At 36.0% G+C, this 18,342-nt stretch overlaps 2 protein-coding genes and 1 long non-coding RNA gene across 3 annotated transcripts; 1 reads left to right on the forward strand and 2 right to left on the reverse strand.

Moving 5' to 3' along the window:
• Positions 1-123: 123 nt before the first annotated feature.
• Positions 124-6,092, reverse strand: LOC127969841 (coiled-coil domain-containing protein 28B). The gene is made up of 6 exons (XM_052571966.1): positions 5,885-6,092; positions 4,232-4,484; positions 3,917-4,089; positions 3,542-3,696; positions 2,190-2,212; positions 124-1,722 (listed from the first exon to the last, which is right to left on the reverse strand). The coding sequence occupies exons 2-6, from the start codon at positions 4,465-4,467 to the stop codon at positions 1,668-1,670; spliced, it is 642 nt and encodes a 213-aa protein (XP_052427926.1). The 5' UTR covers positions 4,468-4,484; positions 5,885-6,092; the 3' UTR covers positions 124-1,667.
• A 1,231-nt stretch (positions 6,093-7,323) lies between these two features.
• LOC127970786 (transmembrane protein 39B-like) lies at positions 7,324-12,496 on the reverse strand. The gene is made up of 9 exons (XM_052573519.1): positions 12,306-12,496; positions 10,914-11,096; positions 10,589-10,808; positions 10,415-10,498; positions 10,167-10,321; positions 9,243-9,585; positions 8,492-8,679; positions 7,822-7,942; positions 7,324-7,693 (listed from the first exon to the last, which is right to left on the reverse strand). Exons 2-9 carry the CDS (start codon positions 11,042-11,044, stop codon positions 7,460-7,462), a joined length of 1,476 nt encoding a protein of 491 aa, XP_052429479.1. The 5' UTR covers positions 11,045-11,096; positions 12,306-12,496; the 3' UTR covers positions 7,324-7,459.
• A 1,243-nt stretch (positions 12,497-13,739) lies between these two features.
• On the forward strand, positions 13,740-15,308 carry LOC127970016 (uncharacterized). Its single transcript, XR_008156475.1, has 3 exons — positions 13,740-13,996; positions 14,266-14,326; positions 15,033-15,308. It is a non-coding gene; the product is annotated as an uncharacterized LOC127970016 (long non-coding RNA).
• Positions 15,309-18,342: the final 3,034 nt, after the last annotated feature.

Raw genomic sequence — 18,342 nt, forward strand, 5'->3', positions numbered from 1 at the left:
TAATTATTTGTAACTTTTGTTTATGAAAAAGGGACGATATACATTTTTTCCCAACTTCAGTGACTTTTTTTCAATATACTGATATTTCCCATAATTGCACAAAAATTCCAAAGTCAAAGTGAGTGAATTGTTGCATTAAGTTTTATTAAAGCACACAAAAATAGATTCTAAATAGATGGTTTATATGCATTCTTAAACAAATCAAGACATGGTTTAAAAGCAAAGCAAATGTTTTCTTTTTGAATTATTTGAAAGCCATTTTTTTAAATGTCTGTCAATGCTTTAGACTTGGGCAGTGAGGGAAGAGGAACCGGCCTGTACATGCTGATGCAGGATCAGAATTTGCCATGAATCAATCTGAAATACATTTTAATAGACCTCCCCTCAAGGCAACAGTACTGACTCTATGCTGAAATATTCGGAGGTAGGCGTAGCAGAGGTCGGCTGTAAAGTGATATTACGGCATCATGAAATATAAAAATTTGAACTGGTGTAGATAATTAGCTTTTGCTCAAACCTGTCCATATGTTGTGCTGATGGTTTATCACTGAAACATGTGTAAAATGGGAAGATTGGCTTTCATAGGGACATTAGTGAGGATGTACTATGTATCTTTTTTTTGTTGTTGTTTTCTCCTTCAGTACTTTTGTCCTACATCCACTGTGGCTTGTATTAGTTGTTACTGTACTCTATCCTTTTGTGCTTTGGGGTAGAGACTGCAAATCTACAAGGTTTAAATACAGTCTTGTGCTCCAATAATAATAATAATAAACTAATTTATAATTCTAGAATTACCTACTGGATGTCAACCTGAAATTTGAAATGCCTGACTCCATTATGATTTTGTTTAAGTTTATGCAAAGATAACACAAAAATATTGTACATTTCCATCAGTGCCATCAAGAATAACAAACAACTTCTATCACAATTGTTCCTAGATCAACATTAAATAGCAATTTAAAACTCTAGTTTACAAACAATCTATATAACATATTATTTTAAATAAGTGTATGTCTATTTTAATGTACAAACATCTACAAAAGGATCCAGTTCCATCATTTAGAGAGTCTCATGAAAACCGTACAGTGAAACAATCTAGACACTGAGAAGAGGCACTATTTTCGAACAGTCCTGAGTGAGTTTATAGCTACTCCACAGCCATTTACAACATCTTCCCAGAGAACACAGATGAACTAAAAATCAATTATGTTATGATGATTGACTGACAACATAAATGTTCATCTTCTCATTCACTTCTGACATTGTTGATCTAAAATTCTAGATCTCAATTAATTTTTACCTGTGATGAATGAACCTTAGAAATCAACTCATGCAATCCCTAAAGTAAGAATGATAATTATTTATCCAGATAAACCACTTAAACACTGTAACAAAGAGGATGCCATTTAGCATTCAGACTCAAAAGTGGAAAGATTCAAATTTAAAAGAGAAGATCAAACCATTTGAAAAACAAGAAGTGCCCTTTTTGCAGTTGAATTTCGTTCACATGGAGAACGTGCTTTGATGCTGCTGCCATCACTTAGCATTGCATTAGACACAGATTGCGATGATGGTGCTTCATTAACTTGCAGTTGAGTTGTAGCCATGGCATCTTGGGTTTTGGTCAGCACAGTGATTTGATGGTCAGCTGGGTTTGGTTGCCCGCTTCAGGTGCTGGAGGTCTTGGGTAAATCTGGATTTTCCGCTAGGTGGAGTTTCTGTCTGGATAAACTGCATTAAGGAGATATGCGCTGCTAATATACATCTAATGTACAAGCTCTGGAGCTCCTATTACATATAAAAATGCTGATTTCAGCTTTCTTCCTGCACATATACTGGATTTATCCATTAGGCTTCCATTAGGACACAACTGATCTGGTTGTCTGGTTGTCCTGAAACTAAAACTTTCAGTAAAGAGCTTTCGGTGGAACACAAATATTTTCTGGATAAACAGAAATCTTGTGAAAACACCAAATAACATTTTTCACATATCATTAAATTGACCAGAGTTGATTAAATTGAAAGATCTGTTAAGTTCAATAAATATTGTATTTTATTAGCATAAAATAGAACTTAATTATTATTTTTTCGTTAACATCTTAATGACTCCAAATACTTTGGGGGTTAATATCAAAGGTGAAGTAAAATGTCATGTTTTAACACATACATTCCGTAAAATGGAAGGATACATTGAGGTGCTCAATTCTTCCAGCTAAGAGGAGAAAAAACAGATTCATTAACAAAAAATCAATATAATCGCTGATTCTTTAAAAAGGCCTATCTATTACTGCTGAGCTGACAGAATCGGTATACTGAAGCAACAGACTTCAAACAATGGGTTCTTCTGGAATTCAGCATGTATGTTAACAAAAACTGAGATTGTTTGTGAACAGATTATTAATTTTCAAAAATTATAAACTGCACTCCAGAAATGCTTTTCCTTACTACCTAGCTTCTGTGAATTCCTGGACACTAATTTTATAATAAATGTATTTTACCCCCAAAAAGGAATTAATATTTATTAAGATCATATTTGAATGCTAAGTTTAAATACTGTTGTAAAATAACATGTAAATAAATATCATATTAATATAACATTAATACTGTTATAAATAAATATGCATTATTTTGAAAAAATCACGGTAGTATCTGTAGTGCTGCCTTTAATTAATGCTGATTTAAACAATACTGTAATACAGTAATGAGAATCAATAATCAATAACATGAATAATGATATTTTAAAAATATGACACTGAGATGCATTATGTATAGTATGGCAAAGCCGGGGGTGTGCTTAGTTGTCCTAAAAATACTTTCACAATACAAAGTCTTAATAGTCCTAACATAAGCTGTATGGAACTGTGGGGTAAAACATGACCTTGCTTAAGATTTACCTATTCACTCTGTTATACTAAGTGAGCCACCCATAATGAAATTCACACACACACACACACACACTATAATCTGCTGGGCTCTCTACCACCTACCACCGAGCTGCCAGCTAGAAGGGAAATACTATCAATAGCAACTGTCCAGCCCTTCACAGACTGATGAAAGAATACAGTCAGACAGCGACACTTGGATTTGGATGATAATACAAGATTCAGGCACAGGCCTGTATTCAGATACAGGGTATCATTGTCAAGTCCTTTTTATATCTGTGCGTGAGAGAGCCACAGTGTTTGCATAGTGGAGAGAGAACAAGTAGACTGGTGTTTAATATTCATTAGATCCAGACTCTAGTAATGTGTGTGCCTACTGTAATATAAATTTGATATAAACTTGTGGGAAAATTAACATCTTTGGTTTAAGGTTCAGTAAGAATACTCACAAAATTAGCGCTGCACAATTTGGGATAAAAATGTTATTAAAATTGCGATTAAAATAGGATTTTTTAAAAAAATGCAGTGATTATATATCCAACAGACAAAAAAAATTAATTTGATAACACACAAAGCCATATCACAATTCAGTTTTATTTAGATCAATTCTGCAACCCAACAAGAGATGAATTATTAAAGAAGATAAAAATATATCTTACATTAGAAAGCAGGTGTTCTAGATTGCGGTCTGAAGCGCTTTTTCTCTGGTCTTCAGACAGCTCCTCCACATGACTGTCCAGACTGAAATGCAGCCGGGCCAGACGTTCCTGCATCTCTCTCACATGCTCTAGTTGCTCAAAGGAGCACACCTTACCTGCAAACACACAGTGTATTACACATGGAAACTGAGAAAGTAAATTCCTAGACTTCTGACATCTGAATCAACTCGCTGATGAATTAGGTGTTGTAAAGGTGCCACCCTTACACACCTTTGCATTCCTTAAAAACGTACCTGATAACCTCACCTGTAAAGACAGCAAAATCCAATGATAGCCCAAACTACTAAGGCTTTTGAATAAAACCCTAGTACATACCAAAAGCCTGTAGTTTCCCAGAGTGAAAGTCGTTGAGCAGGTTGAGCAGTCCTCCCTCCATCTCTCTCACATCAGAGACGTCGGTGAGGAAAGAGTGCTGGAGTGGTGAGGAGGACTGGGACACGCGGCTGGGTCCAGCAGGCTGAGGAGCTCTGGGTTTCTCTCTGTGAGGCCTACAAATGGAAACAGAATCACTGTTGGACAGCTGTATGTGGCACAATTTGGAAATATCAATTACTACTCAATTACTTAATTACTCAATTACCACATTAGCATCTATGATATGTCATTTGAAGAACACACACACACACAAACCTTGTGTTTTTGGGGGGAACCACAGGAACAGCGAGAGCTTCTTTAGATGGACCCATTGCCCCCACCGATCTCTTGAACTTGCCCCTGGGTTTTGGGGAGGGGGGCTGGGGTAAACCCAATGAGAATGTGGTGCTTTTACTCGCTGGGAGAACAGAGAGCTTTCGAGGGTTTATTGGTGGAGGAGGGGGCTGGGGAAGGGACACTTTGGGACTCCTTTTCTTCCTCTTGTCTTCCATGAGGGCAGTGGCACTTTCTAAGACACAAAGACAAGAGCTCTCAGCTACTGACATGTGTAAAAACAACAACATGAGATGATCCTAAACAAGTGGAATATATAGTGTGTCATTTATTTCAATAGGCACCACATGAAATTGCTAATATTTTATTATATGAACTAGAGTTACCCAAACACTGCCATTATTGTAAAGCAATCTACTTTAATGGGAAAAGTTTAGGCTCTTTGGCTATGGTGGGAAGTCAACCAGGAGCATAGTAATAAGGGCCCCTACAGAGACTAAATAATGTGTGGCACTAAATGTGAAGGTTTGTCTCATGCTTCAGTCCAGTTGGTATCACTGCACTAAAGTCAATTTCAGCTTTGTTGCTGAAACAGATTTCGATCATTACAGCCGGACAATGAGAGCCAGTGCTAAACATTTACAAGACAGTCAGCAATTATTAATATCTGACCTTAAGCTGCTAATAAAAAAAATTGTGTGAATGCATGAATCCATGTTAACAATATCAGATAACATTCTTAATAAATTTAACTGGTTACCAAGACATGCCTTCTTATTATCCTATTTAAAAACGAGCTTGATACGAACACCACCAAATTTTATGGATAAAGTAAGCCTCTGTTATTTTCTGGTTTGTTTATTCTGCTGCTCTGTTTCTCACCCCATGTAAAGAAATGATCAAGCTGCGCTCCAGTGCTGAAATATTTTTAGATGCTTCAGATCTCTCTGGGACTCTCGGGTGCCTGCTGTCCATCCGCCAGGGAGACAATAATATATGTCTACCATCAGGTTATTTTTTATGTTTTTTTTTTTTTTGCAACAATATATAGAAATGGCTGCAATTAAAAAAAATACCTTTAACTATGTGCCTATTGTTAAGTCCTTACAAGTTGGGGAAAAAACTATAAATTAATTTTCGAGCAAATGTTCCTGCCCACTAATAACTCCAATGTAAGAAGTAACATAAATTAGAATTTATTATTATATATAAACCCTGCATACTATTAATGAATATGAGCATCCTAGATTGTTTATATTATTGATTGTGTATAATAGCCTTTCCTGTAAAAGATCGTTCATTACCAGTAATCTCTAAACAATCTGGGTCAATCGTGGTGCTTTTAGATACAAAAACAAATCACCCGAAACTCTCCATTTTAATTAATGCACTATTTTACAAAAATATTTTAGCGTCGTCCTGTATTATATTGCTACACTATTTTTTTTTTCTCTCTCTCTCTCTCTCTGCGGTTGTAGACTCTTAGCGTGTGACATGATGTGTTTATCAGTGCAATATCTAATGCATTTTTCATTTGGCGAAGAGGGTTTTAAATTTAATGGAAGTGATTTACACAGGATGCACCGTGAGGCACGATGCGCATCGTCATATCGATGAAAAAAACGATTTACTCACCGGCTCGAGGACAAGGATGAGGCTCTTTGAGCTTTCCAACGAAAATTTAAGGCGCCCGTGTTGGTTTTTCCATTTCAGTAACTGAGGATTTATACGCGGTCCGTTTTAACAACAGATACCAAGTGCTTGCCGTTTGCAGCGTTAGCTCTCGTTTCTCCTACGAGCCTTCCCGACCGACTAGTACTATGGTGAAGCTTCTTTATTAATATTAATAAGACCGCCTTTGCTATTGGACGGCATTAAAGAAGTGTCCCGGCCATCTAATTAATATTCAAGAGTCAAGCCTCACCGATTGGTATGCTTCTGAGTGACGTAAAAGCATCAACATTAATATCCATGAGCTGAACCTTCGCCATATAATAAAGAGCATAGTAATCACAAGACGCGAGATGAGATCCAGTTTAAGGAACCTCACACTAATTAAAACATCATCCACACAGCTAGAGGTTTATATAGCGGCTTTTAATAAAACATTACATAACGTTACACCACAAAAACGAAATAGATTTTTAAATACCATAGAGAGCAAAAGTAAATACCAGGATTCATAGCGGTCAACCGTTGACCCAAATCTTTAGCTTCGAGATGTTTGTCGCCATCTAGAGGCGGTTATGGCACAGTAACATACTAATGTTAAACCTAAAAACCAAGGTGTTTGCATCAATATGTTAGTCTTAAGGTTATCTATAAGGCAGTGCGCTCCAAAACAATTACAAAATTCGCATTTAGAAGATATAATAATTCAAAGCTTGCAGTTAATCTCTTTTGCCAAAAACGGCTCAACAAATTTTTTGATGTCACATCATACATCAGTCACATCATACTTTATTCATCAAATCTTATGACCAATCAAATGCTCTCTAGAATCTGAAGCGCCCGCCCCCTGCACTATAAATACATGCTGTAGCTCGCTAAGATCAGTCATTTGTTCACAGTGTAGTATTTCCTGTACAGTGAATGGCTCATTATGCACAATGTAGGTAATAGTCAACGATATAGACGGTATAAATATGGTTTCGATTTGTGCAAATGAGGTCTGGTTTCACGTTGTTTGACGCGAACCACAGCAGCGCACATCCAGACTTTGGCTCGTCGAGAGAGACGGATTGCAGGGAGTGGATCATTTGTACGAGTCAGCATTTATTAAAAACTTTTGACCACTATTTTGTTTTATTAGGAGTTTCATATTTAATCTAGGGGGGTAATCTTCTAGACTGAAGCAGTCAAAAGCAGCTTTACCGAGTTCAACATCCAATGAGCTTCTACCTGGGTTGGTGACATCACAAAACCTAAAATTTACATAAACCCTGCCACCAGTAACACACAACAATAGGAGCAAGGCTAGTGTTTACTTGTTTTAAATAGTATTTGATTCAAAATAAAGAAACCCCATTGTCTTTGACTAGGTCCTTTAAAAGAAAACTTCAGAGAAACAGCCATAGTACAAAAATATGATTCCTTTTTATTTCATGGCAAGTCAGAACATAGAGAGAAATGCACTTGTAGAAAAAATAAAAACAGCTCTCATGCATGTTTTCTGCTCATTTGTGATGACTGACAATAATTTATCCTTGTCTAACTGACCTTCTGATTGGAGGCACTGGCTAAATACGAATACGCTTTTCCCAAAACTATTCTGTCTCTGAGTAGTTTGTAAAAGGCATAATAATTACTGAATAATATTAGAGCTAATGATATCATCTGATGCCATTTCTCTGAACACATGAGTGAATATAGCTGGTAGAATATCATTGCACCTTCCAGGATTATAAGAATGTTTAATATTCGAAGAGGTTTGTTGAAGAAAAACTGTTAAAAGAAAGGGAAAAAAGAAGGGAACAGCGGTTATTGCGATAACATTCCCATTAATATATTATTAACCCTTTGTAACAATGTTTCTAAAATCTTCAAAATGTTCATCTACAGCTTATACTTACATAAAAACGATAATGTGAGACATCTGAGGGAACTGCTACGTTATAATGGCCCATGGCCTTATAAACATTTTTACTGTGCTTGACCAAAACTCCTTGTGGCCATGTGTACTCTTCTGTCCATCTGCAGGAAACAGAAAAAGCAAGCTATTACACCTTACAAAAAAATCAAAAACGTCATAAAGTCATTACATTTGCTTAAAAGCAATGCATTTTGACACAATTTAAGAATAATATTTCATGCAAAAAAACTAATAAAAATAAATGTCATTTAGCAAAAACAGGTTAAAATAAGTATGGGACAGAAATCTGTTCTAGTTGTGCTTTTTGAAAACCAATGTAAGTATAAAAAAATATCATGCTTAAAAATGGCTTGGCTTCAATTTCATTTAACATGCTATAAATAAATCTGTTGTTGACGGCAACACCCAAGATCAAATGAACATGTTGAAACATGCAACACAATGCAGGTATTTTAAGGCTAAGTGCACATCAGATTGTGAACAAGAATTTAAATTAGGCTCTTTTGTAAATGCATTTGGAATTATTCAGCACCTGCTATACTTACATTTTAGCAGTAAAAATAATATTATCCAAAACCCAGCAAAGACGCACACAAAAACCTAACACAACCTAAACTTATGCCAATTCTATAGCCCCAGGTCAGACGTACATGTGTTGGAGGACGTTTGAGCAGAGGGAAGGATCGACCTTCTGCCAGCAGCCCAGGTGAGCGGCAGCTTTGTGGAGCAGGTCGCAGTAGCGGGGAGGTAACAGGTGCCGCATCAGAATGACAGAAGTACTGACAGAAACCAGGATGAACAGCTCACAGGACCAGCGTTTATCTACATATTGTGTGCTCTAAACACAAACAGAAAAATTAAGAAAGAGCCATATGCACGAATGTAAAACAATTGACAGTGACATTGTCAATGACATCTGATCAATAGTCACTGTGAATCTATTTATAATGTTACAAAAGATCTATTTCAAATAAATGCTGTTCTTTTGAATTTTTATTCATTAAAAAAAACCCTGATTTAACACATTATTGTTTACATTAAAATGTTAATAATGACTGACATTTCAACACAGATAACAAAAAAATGAGCACCAAATCAGCATAATAATGAAATAATCTATCACACAAACTCCCTCCAGAGGAATTTTAACAAAACCCATGACGCCGAAAAACCAAAGATTTGCATTGAGGGCAGATACAAAGCCATACAAATAATATCTGGGAAAATGTTTGCATGGGCTGGTTTAAACACCAAGAATGATTTTTGCCTACAACCAGTCCGATCTCAATTTATCGACTCATTACACATGAATCACCTGTTCCTCATCAACCAAACCTGTTCTCTTCGTCCACACACCGCATGCGCGTTCATGCCCAAAAGACCACTTGTTGATGCACTCACCTTGACAAACCAAACAGGTACGAACGCCACATAGTAGGCACTGAGCATGGAGCTAACCAACACCTCCTTCATCCTCCAGTTGAAGTCCATCTTCAAGTACTCCACTTCTTTGCGGATGAGGTCAGGCGAGAGACAGCAGGCGTGGGTGGGCATGGGCTGAACACTGTACAGCTGACTGGTGTGCTGCTTCCATGTTTCTTTCAGGACGGACAGATAGTCCCGTCCCCCACGGCCCAATGCAGCACTGCTCACCTCTTTAGAACTCATGCTGCCGAATGGGGACATGGATCCAGTCCTCCGGAAATCACAGCTGAGTCGGAAGAAAGGGATGTACATTCCAAACCTGAGGGGGAAAGATAGATATTACAAAATAATACAAGTGAATTAGTTACAAACATTATAAAACATACATAATATTTGACTTTAAAATTCTGAATGGATGACTTAAATCTATTTTTAAATAATTGCACATTTATGCACATATAAACCAGCCAAAACATCAAAGCACAATATTTATCTATCCATCCGTCCGTCCTATAGACCATAAGATCAAAATAATATCATATTATCAGTAGCAAGTCAACCATCATGACCCATCATACATGCATTATAAAAGCAGTAAAGGTGCAGTCACATTAGCAAAATTTCATGGGCAAAAAAAATCCAATATTCATATCTCACACAGAAGTCACTTTCAGGCCAACCAGCTTTCTGTAGGCCAACATCGCAAATTTGTGCGACCGACTTGAACCTGATGCAAAATCTGTGAGGGAAATCTTTCACCTTCACAAGAAATTCGAGATCATGTGGATTCCCGTTGAAATGAGTGGATTTCACCCACGAAATCTCACAAAACAGGGGTAAAAATTACAACACCTGGAAACATTCAAATCCACGGCAGCGGATGTGTAGATTATTACTCACGGATAGCAGAGGAAGAGCAGGCTGAGTACAGAATATGTCTTGAAGAGATAAATAAGTGAACGACACAGACTCCATCCTGCAAGAGTCAGAACGGCAAAACGTGCCGTCACCAGGAAGACAGAATGCGGGAAGGATAACTTCCCACTTTGTGATGCCTTTGGAGCAAAGAAAAAGGAAAAGAATGCACAACTTATTCATTTTTAAAGCTATTAAAATGAAATGAAGAGCTAGGAGATAATGCACATTACCTCTTTTACAATGGCAGCAATTAGCCTGCGAGCAAGCACTATGATGGTGAACACCAACATATTATAATCAATGAGGTGGAAGTTCTGCAGAGACAAAAGCAATTCATTTGTGAAAGAAATGAACACTGGATGTTTCTGTGAAGTTTAATTAAAGACTTACGACATGTGACTCACTAGAGAGGTGTGTGAAGGTGGGTGCGATGGGGGGTACCACCACACAGTTTTGTAGATGTTGACGTAATGCACAAACAGAGCTATTAGATGGCACCCAAACAGGTAGAGCTCAAACAGGACTTTCCGGTCCAGGGAGAGTTCTGGAATCTTACAGTGCTTCAGTGGCACCACCGTCTGAGTGGCCAGCGGAGGGCTGGAGATTCCCGTCCCGGATCCATTCCTGATGACCAAACAGCATGTTATTTGAAACATTGGAGGTGGATGACATCATAGCAACAGAACATTAGTTTATTATGTGTACCGTTTTGGTCAAACGTGCCCCCACCTGGTTCGTGATCTCACACCTGTCACGGGTGAGCTGGTGGAGTGGTTACTGTTGCCAATGGAACCTGTCTCACTGCTCAGTGGAGAACGACAATATGTTGTTCTATTCGCTCCTCTTCTTCCTCCGGCCATTCTAGATCCACTCTTCCCCCTCTCAATTTTTTTGCACTTCTAGTTGGTTACACTTTAGATACATGCATGAAAACAAATAACACCAAGTTCCAAAAACACTATAAGAATGAGTCGTGACAAAAAAAAATATCTTATGTAGCCTATAAAAAAAAAAATCAGCACTAATGGAGGGTTTTGTATTAAAACAATATGCTAATATTGGAATACAGTAAATACAGGAATATCATGAAATATTACAGTTTAATTTTTGTATCTATTTTTTTATATAAAATGTAATTTATTCCTGTGGTGGCAAAGTCAGATGTTCAGTAGCCATTAGTCTAGTCTTCAGTGTCATATGATTCTTCAGAAATTACTCTAATTTGTTACTCCAAACAACATTTGTTGAAAACAGTTGTGCTATGAATAGGAATAGTTTATCCAAATATTAAAATTGTCATCTTTTACTTTAGCTTTTACTACAGGTTTGGAAAGACATGAGGGAGAGAAAATTATGACAATTTTTATTTTTGGGTGAACTATCCTTTTTATAGGTTTGTGAAAACTGTGATTTACATACTTTTAGAAAAAAAAAAATATTTTTGAAATGTAAGTCTGCTGAAGCAGTGTAAATGTTTTTACCATCACTTTTGTTCATTTAATGCATACATAATATATCAACATACACATTTTTTTTTCAATGCTAGTGTATAATGCATTATTCAAGACTTTACTTAGTGTATGCTTTTCTTCTATCAGGAGATTTATTACCAAATATTACATTTATGCATTTAGCAGACGTTTTTATCCAAAGCGATTTTATCCAAAGTGCATTCTACCAGTATGTGTGTTCCCAGGGAATCGAACCCACAAACTTTTGCGTTGCTAACACAATGCTCTAGGCTTGCCAATGCACGTGCCACAAAGTTGGTCTCACTATAAAAAGCATAAAAAATGCACTTGTGTTATAGTTAGTTTTGGAAGAATTTTGTATCCTGCTTAAGACAGGGAATAATCTTTCATGGACGCTGTGGTGTTTTTGCAGCCAAGCCTTTATTGATAGACAACTTTTGCGGAAGCGTTGCTGTTAAATATATAGGTTGAAAGACTAGTTTTTTTATTTCATTCAGAAACCAAATTACCGTAAAATGCAACAGTTTCTCGGATCTGGTTGAATCTTAACGCCCATAAAAACAATTGCATGCTTGTTTATAAGACTGCGGCCTAGCACTGTTGCATCTGCACATAATCTAATTTCAAGAAATCGAAGAAAATCTCTTACCCCTTTCAACCGCGGAGTAAAGTCCAGAAAAGGCGATTGTGAGATTTAGCTTGAAATGCACTCAATACTTAAATACACACCTAATTACTTGGGATGTAAAGGGTTTTGTTTAATTTCTGACAGTGAACGAGGAGAGCTCATTCTGTTGATGTTGTACCGCAGACGCACGCACGCGCAGAGTGCAGGGGGGAGGAGGCAAGCGTGCGTGCTTGTGTGTGTGTGTGTGTGTGTGTGTGTGTGTGTGTGTGTGTGTGTGTGTGTGTGTGTGTGTGTGTGTGTGTGTGTGACAGAGAGAGAGATCAAAGCACATCATGTGGCCAAGCCTCAGGCAAATACATTACACAAAACCGGTTTGGAATGGTTAATGCATATGCACATTCATTTAACTTATTTTATTGCATAAAACAGACTAGCTTTTGAGTTTAGTACTATTTTTATTATATTCCTAGTGCAATAAAACTATTTACAGGTTTCTAAATATTTATTTAGTTTAGCTATTTGCATTCCACGCGTTATATACAACTAATACATTCATTTATTTAATAAATCAATAAAATGCCAAATAAACAAATCTCCCTCCACCCGTGTCAGTCTCCTGTTTGATTAAATAGCCTCCAAACTATGTGGAGAATATATTCTTTTATAAATTGTAGCTAAAGTCCATAAACTATTATTCAAAATGTTAGGGTCAGTACCACTGATCTATAATAGAGAACATATATAGATCAGTGGTCAGTACTATTTTTTAAATTATGATATAATATTATTTATTCAGCAAGAACATAATTGATCATCATCCACAACGTTTAGAAAAACTGTTTCAAATAAATGCCGTTCTTTTAAATATATATATATATATATATATATATATATATATATATATATATATATATATAGTATATATATATATGTATATAGTGTATATATATATATATATATATATATATATATATATATATATTATTTATTTATTTATTTATACAACGATGCTGAAAGAATATTAAGCAGCTCGACAGTTTTCAACATTAAAAATAATAAGAAAAGTTTCTTGAGCACCAAATAAACGTATTAGAATAATTTCCATCACAGTTGTTTTATTTTGTAATCATATTTCACAATATTACTATTTTAACTGTATTTTTGATTAGATAAATCCAGCCTTGGTGAGCATAAGACACTTCAAGCTATCGAGACTTTCAATATCTGGAAGTTTTCCTAAATATTAATGAACTAAATATTAAGTATGTGAATTATTCATGCTTTTTCACGTATCTTCTTATTGTGATTTTTTATTTGATTTAAGTTTTCTTTTTCTACCTTTTTTCTGGATCTAGGTTGTCATTTATAATGCTGTTGTTTATTATTCATTCGTATATAGCCTATAAAAATCTCTCTTCACCTGTAGACCGGAGTCTGTTGTCCCAGAGGGCGGGTCTTGTTCGCCTGAAAGATCGCTCGGCTGCCCAATCAGAGCACAGACACCGATGCGCGCCGGAAGAGCGCTGCAGTAGCAGTAGAACACACGGGACCGAAATGGCGTAGCGCGCAGTCCTCCGCCGCAGCAGCGAAGCGGGGCCAGGCTCACTGAACGTCTCAGAGCCTGGCCAGTCGTACTCAACTGACGAGTATGATGAAGGTGATTTTAGTTCCAGTTCACTCGCTTCGAAACCAGCACGAGATCACCGGAGACGGTAAGTGCACGACGAGTGTTGACCTGCACTACAGGAGCTTGTCTTTGTCTAATCTTTGTGTTGCAGTTTCGCATGCCAGCACTTGCGTCACTCGGTAGATGGTCATGCATTGTGTAGGAGAAGAGATGCACATTATTTGGTTGTGCATTCAGTTTCATTGTTCTTTCAAGCACTTTGTCCTTTCCTTTCATAAGTGCTTTAGAACTAATAACTATATTGTTAAACGAGAATGCAGAGCTTAATTAACCTTCTTTGTCTTCTCAAAACAGTGCCCTTCATATGTCATATCAAGAAGAGAAAGGAACAGTGATGAAATTAACTCATGACCCGGTAGGTCAGTTTGTGCAACAAAAATAACACAAGATAACTTACTTCCTTGTAGTAGGGCTGGGTATTGACACTGATTTAACAAATTAATTTGATTCGGATTCACCATCTTTTTATTCGATTCTGATCTCAATTCATTTGGGTATATCAGGTACAGTACATTTTATGTACTAATGTTGTAAACTACAGGTAACCCTGTCATTTAGTACATTTCAATAATATTAAAGGTTAAATTAACAAATCCAAAGTTTGAAGTTAAAACTACTGTTTATTTTTTTCTATAATAACCACCACCAACTCAAATTTTTTAATTGATTTATGCAATATAATTTAAAACACTTCAATAAAATGTAGGTTGATTTATACCAACATTTAAATTGCTTGTAGTACATTCAAGTTGTACTGTTTCTTTCCATGTTTAATATTAAAGATTGTCATAATAGTATTTATGGTTTGAATTTTGTGACAGTATTGTCATGATTTGAAAGCTAATTTTGTTAGGGCCTACTGTGATTATTGGATGGCAGGTGTGCTACCAATAAAGTTTAGTGAAGTTTTGTTTACACATCAACAAAATAGCATAAACTAAAAAATTGATTGAAAAACTGAAATTGGTTTATCAAAATGAAAATGTATTCAAATCAACATTGTCAACCCAGCTCTACCTCCTTGCCTTCTCTGATCTTTTTCATATGTCCATTCTATGCAGATGAGACCGTCATGCCATTGTTCTTCGAACTACTCTTCATCCTGATAAGTTGACATTCCTCCAGCATTATTCAAGGGAAATGTTTGTTCAGCATACCAACTGTCATTGGTCTATGAACATATCATCTCTACACTTTGGAGACAACAACTGAAGTAGTTTTTATCCATGAAAGAACCATAAGCTCTTCATGTCCAAAAAAAAGTAACACAATTGTGCCACAGTACAGAGCCATCCTCTGTTCATATTTGTTACAAATAAAGTCCAGTCTAATATTTATATGGTTGCAGGTTGTGTGTAAAAAAAAAAAAAAAAAAAAATTAACATGGAAATAGTGGAAGCGCACTTGCTTTGCAGGTAAAACAAATGCACATTTAAAAACTAAATCATGCAAACAAGATGAAGTAGCTTCATCTAACAGTTTTATTATCTGCAGATTAAGTGCCTAGACACATCTTTTTTTAAAAAGCTCCCATCTCCCGATTGTCTGTTTCCATGGCTTAGCTTTAAAACTACCAGTAAAGCACTATTTGGTCATTTATTTAATAAATGTCTTGAAAATGGCTGAAAATTTATTTTCTGAGGCGAAAAACTGTAGACAGATAGCTGTTCTCTTAATTCAGAACTCATATTGGTGCTTTCGCAAAACCATGAACCATGCTTTCATATTTTCTAAGTACTGACAAACTGAGACAGACAGTGGCACACTTACCTGAGCATAAGCTTTATAAATTCCACAGTTAAACCTTTCTAGTGGGGGTGGGGTGCTAATGAGATGCAGGACATAATGGAATATAATTATTTTACTACCTCAGAAGTTACCACAGCTCAGACCCACACAGCGAGCACTACGATCAAACTATACTCGCATGCTTTCCTCACAGTAATGTAAATCGAGTCATTGTCTGTCAGATGCTTTGGAAATCATTTGGAAGAGTGAGCTTCTTTCTTTTCACTTCATTTATGTTATTTTAATAATAGGTTTGGGAATATCACATAAATCATATAGAGACCTTGTAGTTCACTGGTCAGACTCAGTCAGCCAAAAGTTTGGAATAATTTTTTTAGTTTTTTTAACTATTGTGTCCTGAAGGACCATGTTATACTGAACACTGCAGCAATATATGCTGAAAATTTAGCTCTGCCATTAAAAAAAATAGATTACATTTTGAAATATACGTGAAATATAATATACATATGTACTATTTTACATTACTGTTTTTAATGTATTTTTAATCAAATAAATGTAGCATAAATTGTGAGCATAAAATCGTAAAACCAAAACCATTAAATAAATAAAAAATCTGAATTATTCCAAAGGTTTGGCCCTCAGTATCTATTTGTCCTACATGTTTTCCAAGAGGATAAATTAGAGTGAAATAAACATGTCATTTTCATCTAGCAACGTTCTCATTGTTATCATCCTCATTAGGCTTGAAGGCAGGCGGTAGAATGGTTAAATGTTAGACCCTGGTCACAATGTTTTTAAATTGTTGTTAATAGTTTAGTATTGTTAATGTATCATCTCAAATAGATTATGGCAAGTTGGTCACAGCCTTTGCTCAGTCCTCAGCAACAGTGCACTGTGAACATAGGAACTTAACTTCATCTGTGTTGAGAAAATGTACCGAGTTTTTGTTTAGTTTTTACAGTAGTTTAGTTTCTATCATATGGATTGGTAGAAATAAGAGTGTCATGTACAGAGTATGAATTTTCATGAAAAAAAAAAAAAAAGAGTAGTGAGGCCTCAGTGTGGGAAATGTGCAATATTTGTTTCTTTCCTTTGTCGTTTTGAGATGAATTTGTATATTGTACAAACAAGTGACAAGTTGTTCGCAAAAACAACAAAATCACCAATGTCTTCCATTAAATGATGTATAGTTTCATCCGCTTGCTTTAGGGTGGCGGGATTTGTAGTGCCAGCATAAACATGGCCATGCATGTACGGTAGCGATGCTTGCTGAGTTTAATAGTCGTAGTGACATTCAATATATGCTATAATAAAGTCGTTTAGAAAATAAAATAGGCAGATAATGATTTAGTAACCACCATGGATGCAGCACCTACATCTTGATCGGTTTGATTAAGAGGCGACTAGGCGAGTCATTTTCACTCATGCTGAGTTTGTTCATTTTAGATTTTAATCGACAAACACAGTTGTTTATTAACAGGTAATCACTATTAGTTAATAATAATGTGTTGTAGCATGCTGAGGATTAGAAAAATGGCGGTTGATATTGATGTGCAGCTAGCCATGTTGAAATACATATATATGTTTCATAAGCACTGTGTGAGTTTGTCCTAGTTGGTACTGTGCAAAATTAAGGTCTGGGCCCAAAATAGTTGACTCTGATAAAAACGAAAGTCCTTAACGGCAGAAAATTTAGCTTTGTGGCTTAGAAGAAGTAAAGCGTATTTCATACCTGTTTCAAGATGATTCCTTATTATGGGAATAATTGATCCTGAAACGTTATTTGGTCTGTAATAATCGGACACACAGAAGACTAAAGTATTCTCGTCCTGATTAGAAAGAGTAACCTAGAACTGTGTTTGTATTCATACCTCAAATATTGCATTCTCCATCAGGTAATGTTGTTTCAGACTAGAGCTGTGGGTAGATTATTCCTAGTAGCAGAAACTCTAGATTTTAAAGTAACATAGTATATTAAGTGGCATAAAGCAATTATCAAAGCATTGTAATGTAGATAAATACCTCAGTGACTGGAATGCAAACTATATTTTTAAATATACTCAAAGATATGCAAGCCATGATGTGTATTCAGTTCAACGTTTAGAAGCAATAACCAGTTTATGCATGAATTATAGTGTCAGAATAGTTCAGTGGTGTTTTTGTGAAATAGAAATCTGTAGCATATTTGTGACGGTTGTAAGCGTTTTATCCAGAATATCCCATTACTTATATTTGGTAGCACAGAACTAGCTGTTAACAGCCCCATTATTCGTTGACACCAAATAAATGTGAAGGTAGCACCAAGGGTCTGACAAATAATCTTTTATTTTGGACCAGTGGAAGAAAGTTGATAGGTAGTAAATATATATATATGCATACACACACACACACACACACACTCAGGGCTTATGCCCTTCTATTGACCTTGCATGTTTACATACAAACCATTGTGGAACGCACATAAGCTGTATGTACATTTACATCTTATTTTCATTAACAGCAATATGAGCAGTGTTCTGGTAGCAGTTTGTGACACTCTGATGATTCATTTTCTTAGTGAATCCTGAGTAAACAATATACCACAATACATTCACAAAATGAAAAAGATCCATTGGGAATAAA

The sequence above is a fragment of the Carassius gibelio genome, chromosome B13 (genome assembly GCF_023724105.1).
Source record: "Carassius gibelio isolate Cgi1373 ecotype wild population from Czech Republic chromosome B13, carGib1.2-hapl.c, whole genome shotgun sequence".
Classification (NCBI taxonomy): domain Eukaryota; kingdom Metazoa; phylum Chordata; class Actinopteri; order Cypriniformes; family Cyprinidae; genus Carassius; species Carassius gibelio.

Excerpts from the sequence above, each read along its gene's own strand:
- LOC127970786 (XM_052573519.1), bottom strand. The coding sequence starts at position 11,044 with ATGGCCGGAGGAAGAAGAGGAGCGAATAGAACAACATATTGTCGTTCT. Across the intron at positions 9,586-10,166 it reads CTGCTCTTCCTCTGCTATCC|GTTTGGAATGTACATCCCTT; the intron begins GTGAGTAATAAT and ends TTTCCCCCTCAG. Across the intron at positions 8,680-9,242 it reads TACCTGTTTGGTTTGTCAAG|AGCACACAATATGTAGATAA; the intron begins GTGAGTGCATCA and ends GTTTGTGTTTAG.
- LOC127969841 (XM_052571966.1), bottom strand. The coding sequence starts at position 4,467 with ATGGAAGACAAGAGGAAGAAAAGGAGTCCCAAAGTGTCCCTTCCCCAG. Across the intron at positions 4,090-4,231 it reads GTTCCCCCCAAAAACACAAG|GCCTCACAGAGAGAAACCCA; the intron begins GTTTGTGTGTGT and ends TTCCATTTGTAG. Across the intron at positions 1,723-2,189 it reads GAAGAATTGAGCACCTCAAT|ACAGAAACTCCACCTAGCGG; the intron begins GTATCCTTCCAT and ends CAGTTTATCCAG.